Here is a 26554-nt window from a genome sequence, read left to right as displayed (position 1 = left end):
GGAAAAGCGGCCCCTCTCCTGCCCTGTGGCTGGCACCCCACACTGCAGGCGCTTGCAGCCCATGTAGGACTGTCTGGAGCAGGCACAGGTAGCCTTATGCACGCTGCAGGTGGCTGCAGCACAGGGTGCTGGCCATGGGGCAGGTGAGGGGCTGCTTTTTCCCCACACTCAGAACCAGCATGTAACCTGCCCCACTGCCAGCCTGGCAGTGGGGCCAGGTTACAAGCTGGTGCTGAGCATGGGAGAGGGAGGGAGAAAGCAGCCACTCCCTGCCCCACGCCCAGCTCCCCATGCTCCAGCTGCTCGCAGCCTGCCTGGGGCTGCCTGAGCCTGCTCTAGACAGCCCTGTGTGGGCTGCGAGCGCCTGCAGCTCAGGGCACTAGCCATGGGGTGGGCGAGGGGGCCGCTCTTCTCCATGCATGGAAGGAGCCCAGGGAAAAGCTGAGCACGGGGGAAAGTGGCTCCTCCACCGCCCCATGCTGCAGGTGCTCACAGCCTGCATGGGGCTGTCTGGAGCTGGCACAGGCAGCCCCATGTGGGCTGTAAGCAGCTGCAGTGCGGGGCACCAGGCATAGGCAGGGTAGGGAGGGGTTGCTTCCCCATCCCACGCTCCTTCCTTGCCTGGGGTCCTCCACCCCTTACCTGAGCTTCCCATGACAGGGCAGCCACGTGCTCCCAGCCCAGAAACTCCAGCTGGGGGCCAGGGCAAGGCTGGTCAGGCCCCACTGCTGTTGGAGCCCAACAGACTTCCCCTGGGTCCTACTGCCCTTGGTTCCTGTCATTTTTGACAAGGAACCAAGGGCAGAAAAATATTAATTTTCTACATTTTTTTAGGGGCACCATGGGCCGGATAGAATGGCCTCATGGGCTGTATTTTGCCCACCCCTGGGTTAATCTAACCTTCTCATGCAAACTTTTGTCACAAAAATTATGAAGGTGAAAGGAGTGGATGTTTCCCTTTCATGTTATTTACACACACACACGCAGAGAACTTTTGAAACATTTTCAGCAAACAATTAGAGTATTACCTGGATTTCTATCAAGTTGGGAAGCCAGTCTTGTGTTTGAATGGTCCACACGTTTTGTGCTGAAGACAACAAAATGAAACATTCTTAACGTAGTTATTCATAGTATAAAAAAATATAGGGTAATGAAGCTGCAGACAATGTAGTGAGGAAAATATTTCCATCTTTGCTGGTAGTTGATTCTACTTTGAATCTAACATTTTGCCACTGTTTGTAACAACTTCATTCAGTTAGAGTACTGAAAGGATCTATAAGTAAAGCCCTCTCAATTTACCAACAGAAAATAGTAAGGATACAATGCCGTCAAAGTTCTGCTTGATATTTTAGCTGTGTCACTTGCATAGTTAATGAAACCAGCAAAGCTAAAACCCACGCTGACTATACACTGAAAATTTAATTTACAGTATGATACTAGGAGTTAAGATGCACAAGTGACATTCATCTAGAAAGGTATAATTTTTATTAGCTGAAAATAACACCCACATTTCTACCTGAAGGCTAGAAGGCAAGGTGTATTCAAACTGCTGTATTCTGAGAAGATGCTAAAACTAACACCAGGGCCTCATAGTTAGTTTCACGTGAAATGCATCTGGTTTGCACAAAATTCTTTCCTCCTAAATGACAGTATGGAAACCTCACCCTGGCATCTGAAAGTCGAGCTAGATTCTTTTTGGCTTAAAAGCACCCAAGAGCAGGTATAGATTATACAGATCAGTGTCCTTCCTCAGCTACTTGTAACCCTCCTGTTTCATGTAAGGAGTGGTTTAACAAAAAGTATCATCTAATCTGGGGAATCTTTTACTCAGGATGGTGATACATAAGCCAAGAAGAAACCACACTGACTTTAAAAGATATCACAGTAAGTTGTGACATGAGGGAACTTACTGGGACATTAAGGGGAAAAAAATGTTTTGACCTGTAAAATGAGGTGTTAAATTGAGTCATCACTCATCAGTATAAACAAGCAAGCCCTAAATACCCCTTACATAAGAAAGCACCTTTCAGATTCCAATTACACGTTAAAATACTGACATTTTAGAGATTTTGTATGCAATTAAAAATATGAGAAGAATAAAATATAAATACCATCAGCTTTCATAGAAAAAAAAATCAGCAGAAAAAACAAAACACACCCACTACACCATTTCAGAAAAACAACATACTTTTTGCAAATATTAAAAGCCATGAACCAATTCTCTTGAAAATAACCATATCACCCAGAAATACACACACATTTGGTCACAGCTTTCATTAAGAAGCCATCTCTGCTGTGTTTAGTAATGGTCTAATTTCACCCACTTGTAGTCTCTCTCCCAGAATTTGACAGGTCTGGCGTACGAAGTGATGAATATTGCACTTCCCAGGAAAGGGTTGAGTGGAGTGGAGAAGAAAGCTGATACAGCTGCTTGGACAAACAACATTGCAGAATCTGTGCCATGACAGGGTTAAGGAAACAAAGACAAACCCTGGTACTTTTTACAAACAGAAAAAAAACAGGATCCCCAGGACCTCTCATGTAATGCATACTTTATCCCAGGGCAGCCTACCAAATACCAGCTTCTCTTGAAGATACTTCAACTTTGGAACTTAAGATTATGGTTGTTGGGGCGGAAAAAAGCTTGGAGACTGGCTTACCACTTTTCCAGTGAAATAACATGGAAATCTAATCTAAAACTTTTCTGTAATAGAACTATTCTAAGTCTTACTGGCACATCAAGACAGCAGGTAGATTTAGTTTTTTCATCCACAATCACCGGGCAGGGAAAGATATCCATTAGGTTTAGCACATGACAACTATCAGAACAAAGCATTTATAAGTTTAAAATCTAGACAGCTGTCAACACATTTAGATTTTTTTCAAAGGATACGTGGCACAGCAAATGGCTGGGCAAAAGCATGGAAAGCAGAACCCCATGTGATTTGCCAAGGTGCAATGTAAGTATACACAAATCTCAGCTTATAAAAGAGTTCCCAAAGCTAGAAAAAGGCACAAGAAAAAAACTACGTAACCATTTAGCTGTCACAAAAAATAAGCCATTTATAATATAACACTGTAAAATAGTGTGCACGTGTAGGCGCGCACGCGCACACACACACACTCCCTCCCTCTTGACTTTGTAGAATGGTATATACAGTCTAAGCCACTAAGATAGGTTAGTTTGGCAATCAGACAGTTGCCTGACATGTGGGCTGGGCTAGAAGGATGAACTGCCCATCTCAACTGCTGTGCTATATAAATACATATATGAAATCACCAAAGGAAGCAGGGACTAATTTGCAATTTTTTTTCTACACATGTATCACAATGAAAGCATGCAGCTGTAACAGTTGCACCACTGCAGTTTGTACCAGAATAATTTGGTATTGAAACAACCAACCTGAAAGGAATGAGAACAGGTTGGGCAAAGGCAAGTCACACTGAGTAATAAGTAGGTTTGGCGGAGTTTAGTTTTATTTTTTAAATAATTAATTTAAACGGATAATATCAAGTTTTATTTTTAAGCATTTGTTTTGATTTGATCCATTTAGAATTTCAGGATTGTGAGAAAGTAGGGGTGCATGTGCATGCGCATACACACGCACTTCCTCCTGCAGCCCAGCACACAGCAGGTGCAGGGGAAGTTGCTGTGCTGCCAGGCTGTCAGCCTACTGTCCGGCCCCCCTGCCAAGTCCGGTAATAAGCTTTAACCGTTTTGTGAAAAGCTAAGGGCATGCTAGCCTAAACAAACTTTCAGGGAACATTAAAACTGACTTGAGCATTGCACTTAACACTTTAAAAAAATCAAAAGGATCAAGCAAATGGCTAGTGCCATTTGCATGGTTTAAATATCTTACCACTTTACCCAGAGGCATCTTACATGGTTTCCACTGTATTTACCAATACAATACTGTGGTAACATTTTAGAAGACTTCTCTTATAAAGGCATGGAACAATCACTAGTTTAATAAGTAAATATTAAACCAACCTTAAAATAGTAAAACTTAGTTGGTAGGGGGGAAGAATAGGGGTGAAAGATGAGAGGTAATCAATAAAAAGGGAGCAAAGTAGTGAGCCTAAAAAGAGTTTGGATCTGCAAAGTGGTTCAACACCGACATGCCTCACACAGCTAATTCCTAGGATTAAAAGGGTTTTAATTGTTTTTTTCTCTTTTGACCTTAGTAGTTCATTTTCAATGCTTGGAAAGCTTACTAGTCCTGAAAGCATTTGCATTCATCAGCCAGTGTTTCTATTCTGACAATGGCAAGATGCTGCAACTTAAAAAACCCCACAAAATACATTTTGCTTCAGTGGTCTAAAACACTGATGAGACTGTCACATGCCAAGATAAAAAAGGCCTCCAATAATAAGTATGCAATGATTTACTAGTAGGACTTATGATATGTAAGAGTTCATTATGGGGATTTTCATTCTCTGAATTCATAAACATAACTACCTGAAACACCCAGGTTTTTCAGAGCGTATTTGTGTTAAGTTACCTTGCTGAAGAGTATAGACATGAAGAAGAGGTCTAACAGCATGGTCTCAGAGAAACTTTTGTAGTCAAATGTAAAGAAGAGCACTGTGAAAACAACTGTGACATACTGACAGGTTGGACTACTGAAAGAGGAACGCAGCAACTTCAAGCCAGCTATGGTGATCATTAATGCACCCAACCTACAGAAGAGATTTAGAAAAGAAAGTTATTTCATCTGCTGCCTGAAAGGACTGCATTGGAACAAGCAGTTCAATCACTACTTATACACAATAAATGTATTGTGAACCCTTCAGAATTTTTAGATAACTACCACAGTCATTCCTTTAATGATCTCCACTCAATTGACATTTAAAGAATACACTATTACAGCACCATCTGGAAAACAATCTCCCTGAGAAAGAGTTTAAAACCTATGTATGATAGCAAGTGGATCTGTATTGTTATGAACAGTAACGTACACTCTTTCTGAATACTGCATGAGACCTGATCAGTGAGGAAAAATTACTGTATACTGGGTTATTAATACGTTTTACCTTACTGTATTGTTCTACCTTACACTGGGGGTAGTAGAACTTTTATGACACTTACAAAAGTTTCAGTTCAATGGGCCCTATGTACAAAAACTACACAGTGGCTTTCCAGATGAGAATCTCTCACTTATTGTAAGTCCATAGGAGAATCCACTAGCTTTCAGAACCTAACCTCCATCAACCTTCAAACCTCATTTTGCAAGGCTGTTTGTAAAGAGATGAATAGGTAATGAACACTTTTAAAAAGAGACTTAAATTGGGGCAGTTTGTATGCCAGAGCTGCTCAGGGAGACTGACAAACTGAGGCACATGTCTATCTAAAAGTTAGGTCTTCCTAGATTCTGGGTATGGTAAAATGTAGGGAAGAACTAAAATGTGCAAATAATCTTTTAGTATTTTTGTTCTAAAAAATTAAAAATGCTCCACTTTAGGAAGGCTTCTTGGTCTTTGTTCTTGGAAAGCAGAAGCACAGAACAGCAAGGTCTGAGCTTTAGTCAGACTTGCTGGAGTAACATGGCCTCAGCTGGAGTGGGAGAATCATGTAATGCTATCTGGAGTCAGGTGATAGCTGTAAATTTCAGACCTAGGAGGGGTAAATAACAAGATCCAGAAACAGAGTCAGAGACCTGGCAACTGGTCCAGTAACCAACATGATTTGGGTCTTAAGAATACAAGGGACAGAATATCATGAGCAAACAGTTGGGGGACAATCCTACTTCAGGAGGCCTAGGCTGCATAATCATGTAATAAAACTTCTCTCTCAACTTCTACAGTTCAACAGTTCACAGACAGAAAATGCTGGATACCATCTGGGCGATTCCTTTTGTTAAACCCAGAAACTTAATTGTATGATTATGCATTTAACATGGAAATATTCTGTTCAGTTTAAATAAATTTAGTGATTCATTCAAGGAAGATTTTACAATGAAAGCAGTAAGAATTAGTTTTCATTCCCAGCTTCTAGCACTACTAACATTTCCAATGAGGCTATAATTTATAGCCACTTTACCCATTTCCTTCTACTATACTGTATGTTACTCAGGTTACTGACCACCTTTCTACTTACTCAGTATCCAGTTTCTTTGGAGTAGCAATAGTCTTGGCACTGCTGCTGAGCTCATTGAGGACTATCAGTGGATAGATAATATTCTTCTCCACAAAAAGAAGCCAAATGTGAAGTTTTTCAAACCACATTACATGTGCTGCATCTAATAGGATTGCAAAAATAGGAGACCACAGATCAGAGAGAGAGAGAGAGACTAACTAGAACAGGACATTGGCAATCAGATGCAGTTTATTTCAGCTCTGGAACAGTTCTTTTCTGGCAATTGTTGGATGGCCGAAATAAACATTCAGTAAGTTTTAGCAGTAATGCAAAATTTACTCCCATATAACTGCAAACCAGCAGCTGCTTCTGGCAGTTTATAAGAGGACCCAAGCACTAATTTGGATTCTCAGATTGAGTTGGACTAAGTCACACTGGTGGGAAATTTGCAATAATTTAGTTATGTACAAAGTTTAGAATTTGGAATTTTCTTAACTACATAATTAGAGTAACTACAAATTGATAAAGGCTATTTCTATTGATATTGATCAAGTTAATGTTTTGATTATGCATTTTGAAAAATTTTAGGACAATCATATTTGTACTGAAAAATAAAACTGACCTAGATAACCCTTAAAGGCCTTTCTTATAGATGGCAGTTTCTTAGGCGTCAGCAGTCCAGCCCTACTTGAGTCGGAAATATAAGCTTTTGTAGGTGACAGCATCCGTCGAAGTAGGTTGTCACCTACAAAAGCTTACGGCTCTCTGAATGAATTGGTCTCTGAAGTTCCACCCTACCCTGCCTGACTTCAGATTAACAAAGCTAACCGCCTCTCAGATTCTTATAAAATGCACCAAACAACCAGCCTACAAGAACTTACATATCTTGCCAGTATAAAACTTGACACATGGCAGCCTCTTAACTTTCGACTTTCTTGTACACACTGACCCATCATCAGCCCAGGCTTGTGCCAGTTTTCAGTTATGCTCCTCAAGTGCATCTGGCCGACTGGGAAAAGGCAGCAATACTGTAAGTTGGCACTAAGCTCTTCATCACCAAGGCCTGCTAGTGTCCATAACAGTAAGAGGTAGCAGGTATTAAAATCAGAGGGGTAGGTTTAAGATAGCAATGACATACAAAATGAAGCACATCCAATTGTAATTTATGGTGCTCCAGAAGAACTTGGGACTAACCAGCTGCCACTCCTGAAGCAGAACCCCTCAGGGATGACCGACAATGACCTGCCTTAACTTCAGATGAATTGTTCCTGCAAGGGCCCAGATGGCATAACATTAGGACCTATAGTATTTTACATTACTGTATTTTATATTACAGGTTATTATATTTTACATGTTAAATATGGCTTCAGTTCTGCCTGTGCATAATGGAAATACTACCACGTATATCCATATTAAAAACATGTCAATGGGCCTGAATGCAACTGCTTCTGTTTTGTTTTGGGCTTTTTTTTAAAAATCTGTGTGCATTTCAAGTCTCAGTCATAACACTGCATTTAAGTTTATTTTTTCCCCTTTCAACTTTTCTTTCAAAGATCACTTGTATCCATTTGAATGTGTAACCACTAAAATAATATAAACTTGTAGTTATTAGACCCAGGCTGAGACTGCAATTTACTCTGGCAAACTGAGTGCTACGTGGAAGACAACTACATTTTCATCCAAAGGAAAGAAGTCTTTAGACTCAAATCTGACAGGCCTCAGAAACAAGATGTAATAACATTCTGTTTCTTCATCTTCGTTATTACTCAGCAACCTACTAACTCCTATTTATAGGTCTTCGATTGTGTTACAGAAACTTCGCAGTTCTCATTCGATGCTAAAGATAGCAGCATTAGATGGGGTAGGGGGGGTTGTTTGTTTTGGGTTTTTTGGCAATATAAGACTTGGCTAAGGCTAAAAATGGCAATCTGTTCTATGCAAATTTCTGTTCTTAAAAAAAAACCCTCTTACTTGACTGTTTGGAACACAGGTTCTGAATATAGAATTGCGTAGTTCTCAGATATATTTTGGTCAGCACAATTTAGCCATAAAATAGGGACTAGAAAGCAGAGAAAACCTGGGGTTCTATGCTGACTTTACCATGGGCTTGCCATGTAATCTTGCTGAAAATACTTGGACACTGATCTGGAAACCCAATTCGCATAGGCAGTTAGGACAAATAACCTCTATACAAATATTTCATAATGCAGAGTACACAAAGCTCCTCGGGGAAGTGGGGAGTGGCAGCACATTTACAATAACACAGATTGAATCCCAGGACTGTGGCCTTAGACTATTTTCCCCAATTGTAAACTGAAATAATATTTTTACCTTCCTCTATGAAGGTCTTGAGGTCCTTACAAGAATGAGCTATTGCATGTAAATATTTCAATACAAGTGCTTTTTATAAAGGGTTTTTGTTAATGGGGTAAAACCTCCACTGCATTTTGTAACTTCTAGGTGAAAAAGTTATTTTAAAAAAAAAAAATTGTTTTCCAGGGAAGTTTCACTAATTAAAAAAGTAAATGGGTGTACATTTCTTTAGATTTGTATAACAAGCTATATATATATATATATATATATATATATATATATATATATCCCTGAGCACACAAACATGAAACAATGGGTGCTCCTGAACACATTGACAGAACTGTTGCATTGTAGTATTTTTCTATTTTTAGAAGCTTATCTTTTATCTCCAGTGAAAACCAGTAGTATTTAATAAGGACCAAAAGCCCAGTAAGCAGAAAGCTAAAATATCTAATCCAGTAAAACCGCTAAAAAACAAACACAACCCCAAACAGGAGACAAATGGAACTGATTTTGCCAAAACGAATCATGAGAAGTTTTTTTCAGCACAAATTTGTGAACTCCTGAAAGCAGATTTACTGAAATTGCCTTCATTATTAATGAAAGCTTGTCTAATGAGGCACAGTCATTATTACTATTATTACTATAGAAAAATAAATGCTACAGGATCAAGCAAGGCATGCTTATCTAGAAAACACTAGAAATTAGAAACCCCAAAACGTTCAAGTAAAGATGCAAGGCAAAGAGAGTTGAAGTAAATTAATGGTTAATATAAAGCTGCCAAACCATTAACATACATTAAAAAAAAAATACTGTTGATACTTACTGCGGACTTCAAATTGATAATACTCCTTTGTTTTCAACAGTGGGTGGGAGAAACAGTGCCAGGGAAGCTGCTTTCGGAACTGAGGCAGCACATAATGGGTTACAAAACCTACCGAGCCCACCAAAGCGTAGAGAACGTAGCTCAGAACAGGCTAAAGAAAAGTTGAATAAGAAAAGAAAGATTTGAGCCTTATAAAACAAGGGTAACATAACGGCTAATAACTTTGTACCTCCATAGCACTCATACAACAGCCCCCTTTCACAGCACACCTGGAACACAGTTTCTCATGATAAAGGGAGAAATATGATGCCACTGTTAAGAATATAAAATAAAGGATGCAGTAGTTGGCAACATTTTAGGAGACAGGTCGCTGCCACCGAATTTCCAACCCAGCAGCTCCTTTCCCTGCTGCCAAATTGCCACCAACATTCTGGCTTCATAGCCCGGATCTGGCCCACAGGCCATAAGTTGCCAACCACTGCTTTAGAAGACAACAACTTTAAGCTAGACAGACTACCCTATCTTTTAATGTTTCCTGGAGCTGGGTTGCTATCTTTTGTTCTACAACAGGGATAGCAAATCTTTTCTGGCTGTGGACCTGCATGTCCCACTGTTGCTTGTCCCAGCAGCAGCTCAGGGAGAGTTCCCACAGAAAGCACCCCCTGCTACTGCTGAAGCCCCATGTCCATGGGCCAGAATCAAAGGTTCCTTGGGCAAGATCTGGCTCGCAGCCCACAAGTAGCTGACCCTTGTTCCATAGTACTTCTGACCTTCTTTCATGGTTTTGATTCTTCTGCATTTCATCACTAGACTGGTAAAGCTACTATGCTCCCAAGGCCTGCACTTGATTTAGACTGGAAAAGTAAATCAAAGATTCTGATCATTTCAAGAAGCCATCACCCAGTGTTTGGTATCTGTGTCAAAATCTGCCGCACCATATTTGCTCAAACAATGTAATAATATTAAAATAAGATAACATACTTCCACCAGGCCTCTTCTGAAATAGAACCATTTTAGAAAGATTTCTCCAGCTACTGTGGAAGATATAGCTGCCCTGACATATAAATACAAAATCCTACAACTCAACACCTATCAAGTTGAAAGTATATGTGCTTTAAAAATATTCTGAAACATCAGGTAATAATAGGTATGCTAACAGGAAGAACATCACAGAAATTAACCTTAAGGAAGGTCTTCTGGCCTCATGAGGAGGGGAAAGACAGAATGAAAGGAGGAAAAGGGACTGTGTCCACTTGTAGCTTAATCACAATAGGAGGGGGAGGATCCAGCCCCTCAAGAATGAGGGTAACAGAGCCTTAAAACCATTTCACAGGTATAATTTCTTCCCCCTCCACAAAAAGCCTGAAAGAAGGGCATGGTGTCAGACAGGTAGAAAAACCTGTATGGACACAGTGAAGGGATGGGGGGGTGGGAAGGAGTAAGGAGAAATGGATGGTTTGGAGAAGTGAAGCTAGGGCTGACATCTGAAGCTCTTCAGGAAAGGCAGTACAGGTTTCCCTTGATTTATGTGTTCCTTATATGCAAATTCGCTCTTATGCGATGAGCATGTTTAGACCTATAATTTGTTATATGCGAGGTAAATTCGCTCTTATGCGATCAGCATAGATGCCTCCCCAGCCCAAGCAGGTAAGTCTGTGGGGGGAGGGGAAAGGACCAGGAACAGCTGGCATCAGCTACCTGCAGCCACTGAGCTGCACCATGCTCTGCCTGTCCCCTTGCACCTGGGCATACCCCAGCTCCTGGACTGCTCTGTGCCATGGTGCAAGCAGCTGGTGTCAGCTGCTTCCAGGGCCACTCCCTGAGTTCAGACAAGCAGAGCCCCGCACAGTGTGGGACAGAGCACTCATGCCAGACCTGGCTGCAGTGGCCCCAGGAGCATCCCAGGAGCAAAGGTGAGTGGAGACAGGGACAAATTTTTATCTCCTGCTTTGAAAGAAACAGAGCATGGTGTAGCCCAGTGGCCGCAGGCCAGGGCTGGGGTGAGTGCCGCTCTATTCCCTCTGCTTTGCTGCCTTGTGCAGCTCTGGGAGCAGCACCCCTCCCCTTGCCCTTTCCCTAGTCCCATCTTCACTCCATCCCTCTCTCACCACCATGGGAATTTATCCCTATTTCTTACATTGTAAAGTGGGCTCGCTTTATGTGAATTTAATTTATGCGCCATTCTCTGGGAACGCATGTGCAGCTGAAAATCGAGGGAAACCTGTATTCATTTTGTTTGAGCAACACTTAATGCATATTAAGCCCCCAAACACAAATGAGGCCTTTGGACACTATTCTTAGAAAAATAGTTATATAGTAGGATGTGCAAAAATTTATTTTCAAGAAAGGAGAAAAGTACAATTTAAAACAGCTTACCTGCAGGACTGTGAAAACTGTACTGACATGAATTGCAAAGTAGAGTACACCAATGACTACGCACACAATCAGGTCAGATTGCAACCGTTCACTCTGTTGAACAAAAAAACAGTTTGAGCATGCACATTTTGGTACCTCCTTCCGCAATCTCTGCCTACCTCTAAGTGATTTCAGTTGCTATTTTTACAGAAGCTCAGTGCTACCTAACTGCACCCACTGATGTCAATGAAAATTTTTATCTACTGCTTTGAAAGAAACAGAGTTGAACTAAAACAGTGCCAACTACCAGTAAAGGACTGCCACAAAAACAGAAAAAGTATGCATGATTACCCTTATTCAGTGGACTTTGGCCAACAGCATTTATTCAAATAACTTAATTCAAAACATATTTATTTGATGTTGTAAAGATAAATTAATGAACAAAGTATACACTTTTTCATCCTAACCTGTGATGAACTGTATAGACCTTACGTGACAGCACCTCAGACATGACCTCCCATTTGTGCCAAGGAGCCAGTTGAAAACAACTACAACCCAGGCAGAATGGGGCAGGAAATGGAGAACACTGCAGACACTTGGAAACTATAAGGTTGGAAGAAGATGCAGGAAGAGTAAATGCGGGGAAAGAAATGGAAACAGGTAAGGTCAGAAGCACTGAGATATCACAGAAGGAAGTCTTCTGTTGCTCTGGAACACAGAAAAGTACATGCCTTCACTCCCCTATTTCTGCTTTCCTGCAGTAAAAATGATGGCCTTGGAAGTAAAGAACCAATGATTACTGAGCCCCAAACTAGGGAGGGGCCTAAAGCTAGGCACACAGACACTTGAGGTTAAGTCTAAACTTAGTTATTCCAAGAGGAGTTAGATGCAAAGAAATGGGCAGGGGCAATAAAAGAGCTGTATACCGGGTCTGGCCACAAAGGAATGCTGCAGATGGTGAGTCTTGCAACGCAACTGACAGTTCTTCCCCAAGTTTAAAATCCTACTGCCCTGTGTGTATGTGCGCGCACGCACACATTGCAGAATTTTCAGGTCAGAAGGGCACACATTATGATAATCTAGTCCAGTGATTCTCAACTGTGTTAGATTCACGAAATTCCTCAGAAAACGCCAGCTCTTAACTTTCACTCTGTCCTTGACAACAGCAAAATAATACAGTAAATCTTCTGGGAGAAATAACTCAGAAAGACCACAACAGGTGCTATTTGAAATCTGTTGGTTTGTCCCGTGAATCATATGTAGGTGTTTGTTTATTTAACAGTACTAATAGCGTGTGGCGTACCATGGGACCCTTGGGAGGATCTCTCAGCATTCTGATTGAGAATCCCTTATCTAGTCAGGCTTGTGCATAACCCAGGCAAAATAATTTCACTTAGTAAATCCTGCCGTAAGGCTAGTAACTCCGAAAACAATACAAGAGAATTTAATTTAAAGCTTTGAAGCAAAAGAAAAAAAAAGAAACTACTATCATCTTAAACAAGTTCTTGAATTAGTTAATTATCCTCTTTATTAAAACAAAAAAAACCCTTCATTTCTATTCTGAATGTTTAGCATCAGCATTCAGGCACTGGATCTTATCAGGCCTCTGCTTTCCAGAATAGCGACCTGCTCTAGCAGAAGTTTTTTCCCCTTTAGGCAGGTAGTTTCAGAACCCTTACCCTTTTTATTAGATAACCTAAATTGACAAAGCAGCTGTTGTTGTACTGTTTTATGAAAAAGCACAATAACTGAACATTGCCGTTGGCTTAAGCATTTACAATAGAATTATGTTTGGCAACCAATGTAATGAAGTCAAGGAAACAGGCTCCACTGTCACTAAAAGCAATTCAATCTTCATTTAAAAAAAAAAAATTTAGTTGCAGTTGCTGGGCTGGGCTGGACTTAAAGTACCATTAGATTTAATAGGTATATATATGACACTATGAAAGCCAGTGTATTTAGTCAAATCCAAAATGACTTTGAATTTAAGATAACCCCCAATAATTAGATTCTACACATGGAATGTATGTATTTGCTATAATTTTCCATGCAAAGAATCTAATTTATTGGATCGGATTGGATCAGTGACTTGGACGAGGGGGTAAAAAGCACCCTGTTCAAATCTGCTGATGACACTAAGATGTTGGGGGATGTGGGCACACTAGAAGGGAGGAATAGGCTGCAATCGGACCTAGACAGGTTACAAGGGTGGGCGGATGAGAATAGGATGGGATTCGACACCAACAAGTGCAAAGTGATGCACCTAGGGAAGAACAACTGGCACCATACCTACAGGTTGGGGAACTCCCGTCTTGTCAGTACAGAGGCAGAAAAGGATCTTGGAGTCATCATTGACTTCAAGATGAACATGGGCCAGCAGTGTGGGGATGCAGTCAGGAAGGCCAACCATACCTTGTCATGCATCCACAGATGCATCTCAAGCAGGTCCAAGGAGGTGATACTCCCCCTCTATGCAGCACTGGTCAGGCTGCAGCTGCAGTACTGCATCCAGTTCTGGGCACCGCACTTCAAGAGGGATGTGGACAACATGGAGAGGGTCCAAAGGAGGGCCACGCACATGATCAGGGGGCAGCAGGGCAGGCCCTATGAGGAGAGGCTACAGGACCTGAAACTGTTCAGTCTCCACAAGAGAAGGCTGAGGGGGGATCTAGTGGCCTGTTACAAACTAGTCAGAGGGGACCAGCAGGCATTGGGGGAGTCCTTGTTCCCCCCCAGCACTACCAGGAGTGACTAGGAATAAAGGTCACAAGCTGGCAGAGGGTAGATTCAGGCTAGATATCAGGAGGCGCTACTTCACTGTCAGGGAGGCTAGGATCTGGAACCAACTTCCAAGAGAAGTGGCGCTGGCTCCTACCCTGGGGGTCTTTAAGAGGAGACTAGATGTACACCTTGCTGGGGTCGTTTGACCCCAGTACTCTTTCCTGTCATGGCAGGGGGTCGGACTAGATGATCCACTCAGGTCCCTTCCGACCTTAGAAACTATGAAACTATGGAAGGCCATCTTAAATTCATTCTCCCTCCCACACCACTAACCTCAGAGTTGTGGTTCCAGTGCCAACTCCAGCTTAGAGCACGGAGTGCATGTTGGCCCCAACCTCCACTGGCCAGGCAGAGGTGGCTGCGGTGGCAACAGCTCCAGGATGGGTTGGGGGCTGCTGATTCCTGACTGGGTGGGGACTGGAGCGGGTATGTGCTCCGTATACCAAGCTAGAGCTGGGATTCAGGGTAAGCAGCAGGGGCAGCACTGGGCATAGAAGGGGAAGAGGGGGGCAACGGCATGAAGCAGGGAGTGGGAGGGTGTGGGACACAGGGTGCCAGCTGTGGCTCTGGACTCCAAGCCTGGAAGCCAGAGATGGAACTTCAATTGCAGAAGCTGCCTGCCCTGCTTGTTGCCTTTTACATGAATCTAAGGTGAGGGGCTCTTCTCCCCAGGTTGAACAGGGGGAAAAAAAAAACAAACTCTTCTTAGATTTGAGTGAAAATACGAGTCATACAAAACCATAAATTATCCTTCACTGATCTATTTGGACATTCTACCTTAAATTACCTTCTTTTTTTTTTTAAAACTTACAACGAACTTTGGAGGGCAAAAGAAAGGTCACACTCTTAATACTGCATATTTTCAGATAGGTGTATGGACAAAGAAACAGCATCATTTCAGTATGATCAGTTACCAAAGCAACACACAAAGTTTACAGATCTAGAACAATTAATCACAAATATAATTTCCTTCCATGTGTTATCTATATCTCCAATGAAAAGTTTTTAATTTCTTTTGAAATTCAGCCTATACTGAATTCTTGATGCACTTCAAAGAATCAAGAGCTGCACTTTTAAGTGTTTTGGGCTACATTTTTACTTAATTAACATTTGAGTGTAAATTACTGTGCAAATGTACACAGAATTCTTCATGCTTGATGAGTTGCTAACTGCCAAAGTATATATGCAAATTAAATCTGCCTTCTAAAGAATAAATTTTCAACACAAATACCTAGTAGTGATAACTCAGGCCTTAAATGAATTATTTCACTTGAAATTCCTGTGAACAGAGCCCTAAAAGTCTTGAAGTTAAATAAAAGTTAGTGGGACTCTAATGCCATATGGCCTTAATCTCCCCCTCCCTTAAATGTCAGCCATGCCACACCACACCAATGAATATATATGAGCCTAACAAATGCAAATTAACTTAATGCCAGACCAAAAGATGCAATAGCAGCTGAGACTGATCAAATGCTCAGGCTGATTTATACGAAAAGCCAACTTACCACTGAATTTCTAAGTTTTTCAGGTAAAGGATCTTTCACTTCAGAGAGAGGATCCTCTGGGTTCTTGTCTTCAGAATTAGGAAAAATTTTTGATTGTACTAAAGAACTAAAAAAAAAATAAAGAGAGAATCCACTGAAAAAATATACATTTCATGGGAAAGGTTTATAAGTAGTAAAAAATAGGCCTATTACTAATTAACAGGATTCCTGTCCATCTGTTAATCTGCTTTTTCACTGCTTTGTAAAGTAGTTTAAATAAATCTCAATCACTATATAAAAGTAAATTTACATGAATGGGCATAACAGCCATCATTAAGAGATATTTTCTACTCTGGCATCAATATGGGTTAACAGTACAAAAAAGGCTTTAAAAACCAGGTCTCCCATATCCCAGGTGAGAATGCTAACCACTGAAACAAAGACAGACAGACAAACAGACTTAATTACCCAGCAGGTTTCATTCAGGTTAGGCATGTTCTCTGCATGCATACAGAACTGAGCCCCACTGCTGAGACAGGTTACTGGGTACCCAGTTCAAAAATCCTACTTGAAACTTCTAGGGCTTCAAGCTTGAGCTAATACTCTGATCATCTTATTAGCTACCAAGTGGTATCATCACTGAGACAGTTCTGCAAACACCCAGCAGCAGAAACATATGGTGCCGACAGGACAGCAGCAAAGTGGTAATTCTGTCAATATGAGAGGCAAGGATTTTGAGGGTAGTATTTTTTATTGGACCAAATGTATAGTTGGGATTGATTTAGACAAGCTTTTGAGTGCAAGGGATACTTCTTCAGGTCTGACAGGAACAAAGTTATTAGTGCTTAAATGGTGGACTTGGACACCTAAGTGACTGACCTAAGGCCAAAAAGGAAGCTTATAGATGAGTAAAGAACCAAGCCTGTGGGTTTGGAGATCCCATCAACATCTCTATCCACTGAGCAAGCTTTCCCCCTCCTCCCCACAGTGCAAATGCAACATTATTTTGAATATTATAGTTGGTTTTTTTATTAATGATCACGATGGACCTCTTGTAAGAGTTAGCCACTTACAAAAGTACAGAAGGGTCACTACTTTGTCTGCTGAGATGATACGATATTGCCACTAACAAACCACAGAATATTGAGAAGAGAACAGGTATATGTTGGCCATCCCAAGAATCCTGGGGAGAGAAGAATAAAAAGTTTAACAGAGACAAGAACACATACAATCAATATCACATAAGAAAAATGTATAGTCATAAGAAAGGGAAAAAAAAGAACTTTATAGTTCAGTGAAAGTCATAAGTCTTTAAAAACAATTAACATATTTGCCCATTGTTTAATATATAAATTAAAGCTGTTCATCCATTTGAAAAACATTTGAAAACTTGATTTCACTCTTGTTCAATTTAATGGAAGAATCTTCTACTAGCTCTGTAAGTGCAGGATGAAACCCTACACACATTACATGGCATGTCAGAATGACTAAGCAGATACAAGTTAATTGTTTAACCATATCAATTATCTCTGATTAACACGTACTTCATATTTTAAACATGCCTATACCCTTTGTATCCAAATGATGAATACTATATAAGAACACTACAATAAACTGATGTTCCTATTCACATTGTAACATTTCCTAAGTTCAAAACTAATTAGCATGAAATACGCATTTGTTTAGAAGGTAGGAATATGACTGGTTAATATTTAAGTTATAAGTGCCATACAGTAGGATGTTATTTAACTATGTTTAAATGTTCAGCTATTTTCTCTATATCATATAGTATTTACTGCATACTCCATGGCAGTAATCCCCTATAAAAATGATTCAAAATGTAGTTCTATGCTGAAAACTGCCTAATTCTTTCCTAATATTTCCTGACTATAAATATTTTTTATTCCATAAGCTGTGTTAAACTGGAGACATAAGACTGAGAGAACAAAATTATTTGCTAAATATTGTATTTCAACAGATTTGTTTATCAAGATCTATTCAGTTACATCTGTCCAAAATGACTGGAAGCTAACAGGGCTCTATAGGTGGCACTACAGGTATAATTTGGCTAGCAATCTTTTACTACCTGTGACATTCAGAGAGATGGAAAGAAGATAGTTTAATTCAGAGCTAAGGTTGAGTCTGTGGGACTAGCCATTACAAAAAAAAATTACTAGCAAATTGATCTTATGAGCTCTAAGAATCATTGGCACATACCACACAACATGGGACTTATAATGCCACTTTGAACACAGTCACCTTTCAAAACTGAATTGCATTTTAAGCAAGGTAACGTTTTTGCTTACTCCCTTAAGTGGACTGGCTGCCTCAACTTTTTTCATGTATATATGCCACCATGCTTTGGTAGCACAAACTATTCCCAGCATTCTTTCAGACAAACAAACATTAACTGGCAGTATCTCATGTCTAGTTTGCTGCTCTGAAAGCGAATTTTCATAATTTAGCCTTTTGAATGGCTAAGGAAAATATCAACACACAACGTGCAAATCAAGTGCTATGTGCCTCCTATGAGTACCAACAGTGCACAAAGTAACTGAAGAGAAGTAGAGAAAGCTTCATAAAGAACAAGTGCATATTACAGTTGTATGCATTCCTGAAATAAAACAAACCACTTCAGAAAGAGAGGGTGCAATTCTCTGTTGTCTTGCATGTTTTATAGTTATTTACTCCTCAACAAAGCAAGGAAAACTTTACCAATTCAGAGCAGTAATTCTATGTCTGTTTTGCACAAATGCAAGTATGTACCCAAGTGAAAGACAGCAGAAAAGTAAACCAAAACACACCTGTATATTGTATATGAATACTGCTTACCTTCAAAGCGCCATAACACAATCCATATAATAATGCTACTGCTACAATACTACAGATAAAACTGTAAAGTGCTGCAAGCAGGCTTGTGGTAGCTGGATGTCAAGAAAAAGAGAGAAAGATTAAATAGACAAAATGAAAGACCGTAAATTACTTTATAAAGTTGTCGTTAAAAAAGCGTGATAGTTTGTGATACCCTTGAAGAGACATTAGAACAATCTTACTAATAAAATCGTTTTGAAAATATTTTTCCTAAGTGAGCCTAACTTACTTGGCTGTGTTTACCTTTATTTATTCAATACTATTACCATGGGAATAGTTAATTCCTGTTGCTGGAAAGGCAAAAGAAAAAAACTCACATTTTGTCAGTCCTGAATGAACACTAGCCTTAGTTTTCACCGATGTGGCAAAGGATCTTGTACCTCTCATTAAAACAATTTAGAATCAAAAGGCCAGACATTAAAAGTCTGTCTTGTAACCAGATTTTTAAAACTATACTCTTAATTTGATCTGAAATACTGTGGCTATAGCCTGATCTACTGAATAGTTTTATCACTGACAAAAAATTTTTACTCACCATTGCCACCGAAGACATGTATATCCAGCTGTTCACAGAGATACATTACAAAAGTATTCACCTGAGGCAGGAGACCAATGAAGAATACTATAGGGAAACACAGCGTAAACACTGTAGGAAAAAGGAAAGGCCAGAAGAGTGAGTATGAAATATCTTTAATACTTTTCAGTTTCTTTATACTTTTGTTGTATTGAGAAGTGTACTACCCTACATTCCTATGGCTGTTCTACTTTATTTTCCCTCTAAAAATATATTTATGATTTTTTTTATTTTTACTGAAAACTGTGTAGGCTATTTAACATGAGTTGACTTTTGTATCATAAGCTTTCTGATTTTACATAATAAGAATCACCCACAAAAGTCCTCAGGTATCAGATGCGTAAGTTAAGGCTCCCATGTTGCCAATTCATTCTTCTTATAACATGACAGGGGGAGTATGTCTCTCTACTGACAGAAGTGGGCCAGCATTTCACTCTGGTAGTGGCATGTCGGAGCAGCCTCCCTGCTACAGGCACCCAATACATCTTATATCCTCCATTATAAGGATTAAAATTTCATACTCTGTCTTCAAATTCAGGGATTTTGACCCATTCAAAGGATCCAAGGTCCCTCAATCTAAACATCTTAGCCTGAAAAGTTATTAAAAATTCCCAGCAGTGCAATAAATGCAGATGACTTGCTAGGCCAAATTGCAGCAAAAAGATCTGACCACATTCCCTAAAATACTAATCCTGTAGATAGCCACTGTCACTAAGGCTAGTACACTCCACTTGAGGTTCAGGACTACACCACTGCTCAAAGAAGTCAATCCCTTCTTTCATCATTGCATGCTGTGGCTTGTCTATCTGGTGCCCATAATTCCTAGCAGTCTGCTGGTACACTACTCTGTACAAGGAGAAATTTATTAGGTCCACAAAACAATTTTTTTTTAAAGTAGGCTGAGCTTTCAGCAACTGCACTCCAGTTGCCCATACAGCAGCTGATTAGGCATGTGCTCACTGTCCATGCATGACACTGAAGCCCAGAAGGGCTACCTCATCATTAGGGCTCTCCAGAAATCACGATTTTGCAAAAATTGTAAAATTGGGCTATGCCCACGAAACTTGCAAAAAGAAAAAACACCTTACTGCAAATAAAATGCTGACTCCCCAATGAAGACAGCAGTTCCCATGATGCTGTGGCCTGGCTGCACAGCCCACTGGAGAAGTGGGGGAAAGGGAGAATGGGGGCTGCTGGCATGAAAGGGAGCCCAAGACAGCTCCTGCCTTTGCCCCTCATTGGCTAAGGGCTGCCTGTCATGCAACCCCACCTCTCTTCATCAACAAGCAGACAGGTGGGGCCACATGACAGGCAGCTGTTGCAACCCAGTGGTAAGGGGTGGGGCTATGGGGCCCCTTGGCTAGAGGGGTGAGGCACTCTGATCTCCCCACAAAATCCACCAGCTGGTTCCTTGAATTAGGCAGACCCCTACCCACTATTATTGAGGTTGTAACAAGTGACTCTTTACAGCACCACAGCACTACTTTTGTCCAACAATTTGACCCTCACAGAAATAAAAGAAATGTTGATAGACTTTCTTCAGCTGTTTGAAGCAAGATGTCCAAGAAAATCAATACCTCAGGTCAGATGTCCAACTTGCCCACTCATTGAGCAAAACAATTAGAATCCCAGCTTTATAAATCTTGACCCTAACTCCTTATTGCCTCCAAACCTGCCTGGCCAATTTGCCAAAAGCTGCATTTGCATTCAAAATGTTGGAAACAACTCCCACATTGATATTAATAAACCCATATGTCAGCATATTGCCCAAAGAAGCAGAACTCATGAGTCACAAAGTGACTGTTCAGTATACACTGAAAATGGTATGCAACTCTTTCTGTGGGCTGGCAGACATATCATTTGGCAGTCTTTGTTAAACTAACCACAAATCTAAGAAGGTCTGCAACCTCCACAAAGGGGCAAACCCACGCCTGCAAGTCCTATTTGAATGCACCACTGCAGTGTCATTCACACAGCAACTTGTAAAGCAGTTATGCAGTGACTTTCAATCATCTTCACAACCTGGCACAGCTGAACAATGTTCCAAAGTGAGGAATCTTGATACTGTACCAACTGGATTGTCACCAACTGCCTTCTCCCAAAGTACTATATGGAACAACATGAATAAAATACTAATTCAAAAATGCAGTCTGTTTTCATTTCCTTAGAGGGAGAAAGAACCCAGGTAGGTCAGTGCCAAGGCCCAATCCTGGTACATGGGGTTCAATCCAACCTGAGGACTGGACCTGTACCACAGCTGAGCCACAAAGCCCAGAGCTTGCACACCACTGGTTTAGATCCAAGACAGAGAGGTACTAAAGGCTTCATCAACCAAGAAAAGGCAGCACCATTTGATAAAGCACATAGAACTTTAAAGATATTTGTAATAATTGCTTAGGAAGTACATATGCATTTAAAAGCATCACACTAGTACCAGGATTTACATTATTTACTCAATTCAAAAGCAAGCTGCCCGCCCCCCTACTGCCTTCCAGGTTCCTGACAAATTTAAGATGATCCTCCAATAATTAGATTCTATACACAGAAAATTATAACAAGGTTATACATTTTTCATATACAGAAAATAATTATGGAGGGCTGCCTTAAATTTAAGGTCATCTTGGATTCGGGTAAATGTGGTATTTGTGCACAACAAATACACACTGCATGGCTTAGTACGAGACTATGTGGGGAGGGCAGAAGAAATTAAAAAGCCGATTTAAGACACTACTACTGAAGTGCTTTAAAAGTTAGGTAAAAGATGGAGAGCAACTAACAATTGTATCAATTCTTTTAAAAGCATGTTAATTTATGAAGTCACTATTTATGCAAGATTTTGTGCAGAAAAGTACCCTTTAAAAGTATACTTGCAGAAGTAGATCATCTAAGAGAGGTAAAATGCTTTTCCTTTAGATCACTTTGCTTGCACACCACTAACAGAAAATAGCACACCAACTTACATTATGAATAGACAGCATTGCTGTGACCAGACTTGATAGGAAAAGAAGATTTCACCCTAGATTCCCTGGTGTGAGAAGCAAGAAGGGGCTTTGCCCCACTGGTTACCTGTTGAGCAACAGGAATCAAGCACAGGGAGCAGCTCTGCCCCTAGCCTACTTCTCCTTGGCCCCCTACCCAATGTCCTACTGATCAGCTGAGCAGAAGGGGCAGCCATTTAACAAGCTTGAATATGTGCATGCTTCTGGTTTCTACTGGGAGAACAGCAATTCTCCTGGAAGAAACTAAATGTCTGCACACAGCCCTAGCTGGAATAGGGGAATTGGGAAATTCTACCTTGAAGCATGTACGGGATAAACTCCTAAGAGCAGAAGTGAAAGCACCAGAGACTAGGAAGACAGAAGTGCACCCAAGCTTATTTACTATACCACCATTTTGCTTTGTAGAACCAATCAGCTTATGAAAGCAAAATTTTTACTTTCCAAGTCTTTCTTATGAACAGCAACAAGCCTAGGAGTGCTTTCTGCAACAGAAACAAAATACACTGGGGCCAAACTATGATCTTGCAACAATCCAGGACAGAAAAAAGCATTAAAAACTGACAGAATAAAAGCCTAAAATGTCTCCACTCTGGGGGAACAAACAGCTATAACCAGATGAACACGACCCAAATTACTGGAAGTCAAAATATGACAAAAGTCACTCACCTATAATTAAGTCCCTGGCTGACAACAGCAGCAATGGGTTGGTGAAAGCCATTCCATACAACCTGAACCTTGTTGTAGAAGTGCTTCTGCTGCCATAATCCAACAGCCAAATAAGACCGCAACACAAACAGAAGTAAACAGGCCTACTATAGGCTATGATACGGTTGTGACCCTGAAACCAAGAGAACAGCTTGTTTTACTATTAATTAAAAATTGGCTTTTTACTTTTCTAACAATAAAAATGATTTTGACTACAATTTTTTAACTTCTGTTGCTCCTTTTCTTTAAATCATCTCCCACAACTTGCCAACATCTCTTACTGTATACTCAAAGATATTAAACTCCCAACGGATTATTTTATACTGCTTAGAAGTCATATAAACATATGGCTCCAATATAGAAAGCATAAAAAGCCCCTCTAGATCAGGGACAGATTTATTTTACCCTTCCACAACATCTTTTAACTATGTTCCTTATTTTACTATTAACCACACCAAACCCTCTAAAAAAAAGCCCCCAAAACAAACAAAAATACACAAATCCACCTATGCTCTAAAGTTTTTTTCGAAGCAGTACAAAATAATTATTGATTTTGATTAGGTGCGTGACAAATTAAAGTGTATTTTGCATTTATTGATCAGATATCACTCCTGCTAAAAACAGTATATTGACACACCTCAAAAGAAACTCTCAGCAATCACCAGTTCCAGTATGTTAAGCAACTTCCTTTAGTGGATTCCTATCTGGGTTAGGTAACTAAAAACAGCCACACAGAGCAATAAAATTACTCTGTGTAAGAAAATAACTATACTGGTAAAAACACACCCTTGCCAATATATCTGCTCTACTAGCAGGATGTTTAGTGTTCATACAATGTCAGAGTTCACATAGCTCTTATCCTTGATTGGGGTAAGTATGCAGCGCACAGCTCCTTTAACACAGAAATTCTCATCCTATACACACTGACAAAGGATGCCTCATCCATGACATACAAAGCATCAGTCCTCAGTAGTAGAAGTATAGGCCAAAATGGCACATTCACCAACTTACGTGTCGAGGGGAAGAAGAATCAGGCTGAACACTCTGAAAGTAAAATGGAAAGAAGAATATTGTTATTTACAAAGTGCATAAAACTGCAACTTTAAATTCAAAAAAAGAAATCAAATTTATTATTTAAAAATAGACCTTTTAAATGTCAGTGGGATAAGGAAAGGCCTCAGTTAACCATAATTTATTACAATAGTTTATATTAAAAAGCTGTTAAGCAGTGAGTGTTTGCTGCCACAGTTTTCAGGAAATTCAGACCACTAGCCATTTGTAAGTAACTGATTAAGGACCAGGAATCAGAGTTTACTGAAACAGACAAAAAGCTTTTGATAACAGCACACTCTTTTGCAGGTACAGACAGCGTCTTCATTTCAACAAGTTCAGTTCAGTGATTAATTCAATTAATTCAGAGATGTTTTTAAACATGAATGACTAGTAGACAAAATAATAGCTTTTACTGTCCATAACTATAATTATGGAATTCAAATGAAGATGGAAATTAAGATACCTTAAGGAGCGAGTATTGACAGCTGGCTATCACCAGGCAGAACTGGAAGACCCAGATATCCTTGAAGAAGCCCTCTATAAGGAGTATAGAGCCCAGGAAGGCAACCAAAATAGCTAGGACAACGGCCAACACATTTTCAAGAATCTCCCGATTCCTGTGGAAGAAGAGGTATAGTGTAAAACATCTAGATATCTTCAGAAGAGGTCAGGTGGATATCCGAAATCTAGTGCTTAAGGCTAGCAAGTAAAAAGTAATACTGTGTATGAAAGTGAAGTGTCAAAGTAGGCTTAAATGTACATTTGGTAAACCATAGCAAAATATCAGCCAAGTTGAGACACAAATTGCTATGATTTAAGTGAAAGATGACGGCAATTCAGCATGTTATGAAACTGGATCTTTCAGATGCTTTTTTCCAAGGTAGTCACAGGTTCTGATGTGGAATGCGGGAGGAACTGACCAACTCTCTGTTACAATGTGCAAATGTAACAGATCACTTTGAGGTCATTTCTGTTCTTCCCTCTCCCACTGCTGTCATCTAAAGCAAAAGTTTCTCTCTCTCTCTTTCTCTCTTTTTAAAGCACTTCATCAACTGTATGCATGTGACCCCTCACATTTTAGAGCATTTTCAAGGCACCTGCAGTGCTTCAAATGTTAGTCTGTCCAGACTAAAATGCTGGCCTGTAATATGTATGGATCTTTCAGAATTCTAAAAAAGTCATGATGATCATATTAGGGAAAGAGAAACTACACACACACACACACGACATCCTAGCTGCACTGACATAAGTCATATATTTAACAGGATTTTGTAGTGAAGAAGTTGAAAATACACTTACAGATTTGAATTAAGCCTCCCAAACTGGATTAAATAAAACACAACAGCAATAAGTGTTTACATTCTTAAAACTGTCCAGACAACCTTACTGAAGAAAATTTACTGTTGAAGTATAAATACACTAAACACACTCAGAGGCTATTATGAGGGTTTCATACCCTCTTTATTACAACATATAACATGCAACAAGAAGCAGATATGCCATGTGACAATTTCAAGCCAGAGAAAAAACCCCTTGAGGTTGAAATTAGATAAATCTTGTTTTTTACCTGCTGAAAACATACAAGTGGGTTTCAGTTAGCAACCACCTTCTGGACTGTTTTTTAAAGTTAATATAATATTTGGGACACTGCTGCATTTTGGGCCTTACAGCAAGATACACAACAGCAGTTTCCTTGTTTTTAATTCTCAAAGAACTCATCAGCTTGATTTGATACAATCAGAGTAATTAACTTAAGGAGTTTTCCAAGCTAGTGCTAGTGGTGGGTGGGTTAGCTCTCATGTCAGAACAGTAAACTGTTTTGTTCTATTTGCAGCAAGCCATAAAAGTTTTCAGGGTTGCTCACGGGGTCCTCCAGTTATATTATATGGTATAATCATTCATAGTTCAGTTGCAACTCTAAATTTCTGAATCCTTAAGCTGCAGTCTGGTAATGGAGGAAGATCTCACCTATCAAACAAAGCCAAGAGGGTTAGCCGATCAAAATTGATGCTGATCCACAGCTTGGGCAGGATCCAAAAGCGATAGTATTGTTTAACTTTCTGGTTTGCTTCCTCTTGAGGTTGCATGTGGTCCTGTAGGTCAGGGCTTAAATCAATGTCTTGCTGCTCCAGTAGATCTGTATCTATGGTTAACAGCCTGTTCAACCTGATCTGAGGAAGAGAAAGCTAAAAGAAAGTCAGTATTACAAGTACCATCATGTTTTAATTATATATTCTACTAAAACTCATTGCAAGATTAAGCAGTTTGGGTTTTGAAGGGTTATTTCCTTCTTATTGCTACCTTGGCAGACAAGGTTCTTTGGGTGAGTCTAATAACTTCTATTAGACCAACTTAAATAGTGTGTGTGTGGGGGGGGGGGGGAATAGTAAGCTTTAGGTTTAAGAACCCTTTGTCAGGCTGAGGAAGTCTGTAGTTGGTGTGTGCTTTTTCTGGATGGAATGAATAGTAAAGAAGCCAGAAGCTGGGCTGACCAAAGAAGCCTCTGGCTTCTTTACT

General features: G+C 40.1%; 1 protein-coding gene across 5 annotated transcripts in view; it reads right to left on the bottom strand.

Moving 5' to 3' along the window:
• PCNX1 (pecanex 1) overlaps positions 1–26554 on the bottom strand; it is a 132883-nt gene that overhangs the window by 31086 nt on the left and 75243 nt on the right. For 3 of the 5 annotated variants that reach the window (XM_090033256.1, XM_090033257.1, XM_090033259.1), the window contains 15 exons: positions 26006–26223; positions 24501–24654; positions 23996–24028; positions 22946–23117; positions 19242–19352; positions 18668–18759; positions 16909–17018; positions 15857–15962; positions 11592–11684; positions 9216–9366; positions 6098–6239; positions 4503–4680; positions 2894–3002; positions 2325–2454; positions 1029–1087 (listed from right to left, as the gene is read on the bottom strand). In XM_090033256.1, coding sequence (XP_089889382.1) covers positions 1029–1087; positions 2325–2454; positions 2894–3002; positions 4503–4680; positions 6098–6239; positions 9216–9366; positions 11592–11684; positions 15857–15962; positions 16909–17018; positions 18668–18759; positions 19242–19352; positions 22946–23117; positions 23996–24028; positions 24501–24654; positions 26006–26223 — 1858 coding nt within the window. The remainder of the gene's footprint in view (positions 1–1028; positions 1088–2324; positions 2455–2893; positions 3003–4502; positions 4681–6097; positions 6240–9215; positions 9367–11591; positions 11685–15856; positions 15963–16908; positions 17019–18667; positions 18760–19241; positions 19353–22945; positions 23118–23995; positions 24029–24500; positions 24655–26005; positions 26224–26554) is intronic. The other 2 variants (XM_090033258.1, XM_090033260.1) reach the window with 1 other exon arrangement.

The sequence above is a fragment of the Crocodylus siamensis genome, chromosome 2, assembly GCF_052110815.1.
Source record: "Crocodylus siamensis isolate JL-2025a chromosome 2, ASM5211081v1, whole genome shotgun sequence".
In the NCBI taxonomy this organism is placed as follows: Eukaryota; Metazoa; Chordata; order Crocodylia; family Crocodylidae; genus Crocodylus; species Crocodylus siamensis.
This window is presented reverse-complemented; position numbering and strand designations above follow the sequence as displayed.